This window comes from Saccostrea cucullata, unplaced genomic scaffold (assembly GCF_032062105.1).
Source record: "Saccostrea cucullata isolate Sc308-1 unplaced genomic scaffold, CSIRO_AGI_Scuc_v1 ctg22408, whole genome shotgun sequence".
Classification (NCBI taxonomy): domain Eukaryota; kingdom Metazoa; phylum Mollusca; class Bivalvia; order Ostreida; family Ostreidae; genus Saccostrea; species Saccostrea cuccullata.
The window spans coordinates 1-5902 of NW_026933572.1; the positions used below are offsets into that span (position 1 = coordinate 1).

General features: G+C 35.7%; 1 protein-coding gene and 1 pseudogene across 1 annotated transcript; one reads left to right on the top strand and one right to left on the bottom strand.

The window, feature by feature from the left end:
* Window positions 1–1224: 1224 nt before the first annotated feature.
* On the top strand, window positions 1225–2331 carry LOC134238678 (nuclear apoptosis-inducing factor 1-like). The gene is made up of 2 exons (XM_062720798.1): window positions 1225–1651; window positions 2135–2331. Exons 1-2 carry the CDS (start codon window positions 1225–1227, stop codon window positions 2329–2331), a joined length of 624 nt encoding a protein of 207 aa, XP_062576782.1.
* A 332-nt stretch (window positions 2332–2663) lies between these two features.
* LOC134238679 (putative nuclease HARBI1) lies at window positions 2664–3711 on the bottom strand (annotated as a pseudogene).
* Between the last annotated feature and the right edge of the window lie 2191 nt (window positions 3712–5902).

Below are 5902 nucleotides of genomic sequence, written 5' to 3' on the forward strand. Positions count from 1 at the left end.
TAGGTTACCATTAACGTCTTTAATTTCACTTAAAATATCCAAGTATGAAACAGATGTGTCAGAGTCTGTGGTATCTTTTATCTCAAGCTCTCCTGGATATATCGTATCGACGTAGGAATGGAAATTACCATTGTTAATTGACAATACGTCGTCGATAAATCTGAAAGTCGAGTTGAAGGCCAAAGCAAGCGTTTTCTTCTTTTCACACATAAGATTTTGCATAAATTCTGCTTCATATGAATACAAAATAGGAGCGCAATTGGTATCAATGGGAATTCCAATAGATTGTTGGAAGACCTGCAGGCATGCTTATGTAAATTTCCTAAGATGTGTCTTAAAGCGTGTCTTAGGATATTTCTTAGGACATGTCTTAGGAATATCTTAAGATACGTCTTAGGGTGTAAAACGAAAGCATCTTAGGAATATACCACGTTAAGATGTCGTAAATTTCATTTTAGCCATTGTCTTTTGTTGTAAACAATCACTACAGGAAGTTTTTATTTAAAGTTTCCATAATAATATACATATGTATGTAATGGAGAGGGGGGGGGGGGGTAGAGTAAGTTCCTCCTTAGTTCTTAAAAGAATTTAGATTTGTACAGGCATATACATACATTCACAGATTCACAGGGTACAATGTTTGTGTTAATTTTTTATGATATTCTTACATATTCTCATCACTGTACAAAAATTAAATTTTTGAAAGGTGGCTGAGAGAAAGAAACACCTTCATTTTGAAATCGGAACATTTTCTTTTAAATGTACATTAAAATAAAATCTATATTATGTCAGCTTCAAATTTAGATAGAGGACAACTATTTCACAACATAAATTTCTGTATTTTTTTCATACTCAGTTAATCAACGGAAATCTCTTTATCGCTCTGTCTCTCTTTCGGGGGTTGGGGGTGGGGGTATTGGCTGAATCCAGGCCTGCAAACGTATTAATGAATCTTAAGAAATTTCCCAATACATATTTCATACTTTCATGACGCAATGTATATTGAAATTGATTTCATTGATAAACAAAATTAATACAGAGTATAAAAAACACGAAACATGGAATTATACAAGAGAAGCCACTGCTTATTCACTCATGTCCGAGCTATGTTGGAACCGGTCCGTTTTGAATAGATCTTTTGGGAGTCCCTATTGTTATTAGATACAATGTATTCCACTATACATGAGAAGAACAGCATTCGGAAATAATTCGCACGTGTCAGACATGAGCCGTAAAAGAAACCCAAACTTTTCGGAAAACGAACTGCAAGTTCTTCTTGATGAGGTGGAAAAGAATATAACTGATTGTTTTCAAAACTCTCTAACTTGGTTTCAAATAACAAAAAACGCGCTTGTATGTGAAAAAGTGAATGTTTGCAACTCAAGCGATCACGTCAGAACAGTAGAAGAAATAAGAAAAAAATTCTCGTCTTACACAAGTGACACGAAAAAGAAAATCGCACAAAACCGCAGAGAGTCTACTAGGACCGGAGGAGGGAAAGCACCTTCTACATGCACGGACCTAACACCACTTCAGGAGAAATTATCAGGGATTTTGGGGGATGCCTCCATTGAGGGCATTGAAGGTGGTATTGATACAGCAGAATGCAGCACCGCTAAAGGGAGTGAAACTGAATGTGAACATTCTTTATGTAAGTGTATCATATGAAATTTTTTTTTTTTTTTTTTACAATTTTATATTTTGATGTAGAGGATGTGATTTTTAATTAAAATTTTACAACTTTTTTATGATAACGTTTGATAAATTACAATATTTAAAAGCTTGTCAAGGAATTTTTGGTGGTTGATAGTGCCCCCACCTGAAAATGTATAGTTGTATCCCCCCCCCCCACACACACACCCAAATAATTAAAGTGATATATGGCATATTTCTGATAAGTTCAGACTTACTAAAATTAAAAACATCTTCCTATTTGTTTTGTTACTTTATAAAAAGATAGAACTTTCCTGTAAATATCACAATTTAAATTAATTGTGTTTCATAGATATCACAGATTTAATAATAACCGATTTATTTCCGAATTGCAAATAAATATCAGGCACATTTAAAAGTCGATTTAATTAATAGAAACGTGGGGATATTTAAGTTCATTTTTTCCCTCTTTTACTTTAAGCATTACAACACGATGTACCCCCTCCAGCAGAAAGTCACCCTATGAAGAAAGCCCGTCGCTCCTTACATGAAGCATTTGATGAGAGAGTATTTGATATCGAGTCCGAAAAACTTGAAATTCAAAAGCAGAGACTGGAAGTGGAAAGAGAGAGACTCGAGATAGAAAGGAAACGGCTAGCAATGAACAGAGATTTATAATAGAACAGCAGCGGCATCAAGTTTGTCTTGCACAAAGAGGAGTTTCGTTCGACCAATCAACATGCAAGTGAATACGCCTTTAAAATGTAAAATGTAGGCTACCTGAAGATATTGTAATAAATAAAGAAAAATCCATTGACTGTTGATGCTACACTGCTATTATTTTTTCACACAGAAGCATGTAAAATTGTATAAAACAGAGGATCATAAAACTACATTAACCATATGTAGTTATTAAAATTTACATGTATGTGGGATATTTGCAAACATTGCATCAATCTTGTCTATGATGAATTTAATGAAAAATGGTTGAATGTAAGCATCACAAAAAATCAACTTGAAAAACGTTCGTTTATTAATCTCTCCCTAACTCTGGCTCCGTCATTTAGCTGACGTTCCACATATTGTACACGTATTTGGCCACTGTCTACCGCATTACAGCCCTCGGGTAAGGGAACATTGGAATTGATACACATGTTGTGGAGTACTGTTGTAGCTATTGCAATTTTGCAGGTTTCTTTTGGGGTATAGAGAAGTGTTCCACCACTTGTGTCAACACATCGAAACCGAGATTTTAGCACTCCAAAGGCACGTTCGATGGTATTACGGGTTCTTGTGTGAGAATCATCATACCTGCTTTCGGAAGGGGTGCTCGGATTGAATACGAGTGTTAGTAGCCACGGCCTCAAAGGGTATGCACTATCACCCAGTAACTATCCATCAGGAATTGTACTATTTACAAAAATTTCCTTTGAAGCACAATTATTCCAAATAAAGGAATCGTGGGTACTACCAGGCCACTTTGCAACAATATTTAAAAACTTCAGTCTGGCATCACACACACCTTGTATATTTATTGAATGGAAATTTTTCCGGTTCACATACAGGTGTTCATCAACAATTGGCGACTTTATTCTTATGTGAGTACCATCTATTGCACCCATCGTGTTGGGGAATTGTGCAATATCATGAAAATCTCTTTTTATTTTATTAAGTTCATCTTGATTTGTAGGCATATAAATGTATTGTTTAGCCACATTATTCAGACACTCAGTTACATCGTGTAAGATATATGATACACTCTGTCGAGATATATTATGGACATCTCCAATAACAGATTGAAAACTTCCTGTGGCATAATACCTCAGTGCTACCATGATCTGAAGTGATACAAGGAATGCGGATGACCTCATTGTGGGCCGTTCAAGGTTGTGTTGGAACATTTGACAATCAAAGACTGACGATCAAAGGCCTTGAAAGTCTGTACTTAAGGACTATACGTTCATCTGACTCGTAGTCAAAAGGGTTGTCCCTGTCCCTAAATATCCTATCCCGTCTTCGAAGCCGTCTCTGTCTGTCCACCCACAGAACATACGCCATATTTGATTACAACTTAGGACATCTTACTCTCTTAAGACATGTCTTATGACAGCTCGTAGTAGTCCTAAAGTTAGGACTAATACTAAGAACTCTCCAAAGATAGGATAGCTTCGTTGGCATCTCTTAGGACTAAGATATATCCTAAATTCGTCCTAAGATATGTCTTAGTCCTAAGAAAGCTTCATAAGCATGCCTGCTGGTCTCCAAAAAACCACATAGACATTGTCAATCAGAAACTCAAGCATCTTGTTGATGTCAACTTCAGAGACTTGTGTGTGCAATCAGAATCTGTTTTAACAAAATAATTTTGCAAATGACCAATGACCAGGTAAGTAAATTTACGAGTTCCATTTTTATTGAAAAAGCAGCTGTCAATGATATCAAAAAGCCTGGATTTTAATTTATCGTGGGGAATGGTTGTGTATAAAGTTGAAATGTCGTGTAAGTTTTTAAGCTGTTGATTTTGGTAAAATATTGTGATTTCAAATTGTCCAAAAGTTCTTTGGAATATTTTAGTATCCACATCTGATTTACACCACTTCTTGAATGTAAAGTTGCACAGTACTCTTGAAGTTTTTCCTTCACTACTGTCAATGTCTTAGTGAGGAGTAACGAAAAAGGCTTGGTTGAACATTTAATGGAACCCGCAATGTATCTTTGTAAGGATTGTTATGAAGTTTCGTAATCGGAATATTAAAAATACTCAAAACTGACATGATTTTGAAGAATTTCTTCCTTAGAATGGGAAGTATGAGTATAAGTAGGATTACCACTTGAAGAATTAAATCCAAGTTCTAGCATACAATTTATATAATGAGCCTTACAAACAAAGACAATGTTGTTACCTGCTTTGTCTCCAGGGACCAGTACGTACTGATCATGTAATCTATCTAATTTTTTTTTCACTTCTGGTTTATTGAACACAGAGGGATAGATGGTTTACATATTGCCCCTCAATCTTTTAATAGGTGACTTTAAGATGGATCTGATACATTTAATCCATTCTGACAAGGTGTCAACGTCTTCTTTTTCATATCTAGTCCATCGTCTGGCGTAATTTTCAACAGAATCCATAATATTTATGAAATTCTGACGCCAGTTGAAGGATCGGGGTTTCCTACATTTAGGACCTTTTAAAAAAAAGTGATCTAAGGTCATCATTATTAAGTATTATTTAGAGAACGAGACGGGTTCTGTATCGTAGATACAAATTTGGGGGTGGAGACGAGTGCGCGAGCACGAGTCTCCACCCCCAAATTTGTATCTACGATACAGAACCTGTCGAGTTCTCTAAATGATTTGTGACACGATCAATCAAAAATAGCTCCGCCCACTTTATAACTTTGCAGCATCCAAACTTCCGCCAGAGTTCTGTAGATGAGGCCCCGACGGGGAGTGCGCATCCGCAGTATATATATTTCCACAGAAAACGTAAAATTCGGTCAGATTAGTTTTGACAATTTTACGGGGTAGACGTAATCGAGTGATAGTCAGTCTTAATGGATAAGGTGGAGGATTTAACCGTCATTGTTGTGATCTATTAAATTGAAGATGGAGATTTATCATAAATTTATTTCACTGAGGGGTTTTAAAATCCCGGTTTATCTAGATTAACAAAAACAGGATTTACAGAAAATTCTTCGATGGAATTTGATGTCACGGATTTTTATTTTCAAATTGAATTGCGACATTAAGAGACGTGTGGCTGTCGTCAGCGAGAAGGATTTTAAAAAATAAAAACGCGGAAAAAATGGACTTGAATGATTTTGCACGAGGAGAGTGGATGTTTTCCGTTATTGCGAATTTTCCGTTTCGTTTGGAGTGAAATTACGTACAGAGGATGTTTTCCGATATTGCGAATTTTCCTTTTACTTTGGATCGAAATTACATGTAGATTCTGTGTGGAATAAGTTTTTAAAAAGTGATTGAGAAATTTTGACATTTTACATTCTCAGGAAAATACCGGGCATTTCTCCAAAATTTATAATAGGAAAACATCAGCATTTACTATTTGTACGTGCTTTTGCTAAATTGAATCAGATTTATTTTTAGACCGTGCTGTATTTTAGATACAGAATAGTTGGCAAATACAATACTGTATACAGGGCTAATACAGAACGGAAAGTAGCTCCGCCCACCATAGTGCCGTTCTGTATTGCTAATATAGAACGGTAAACTTCAAAGAAAAACA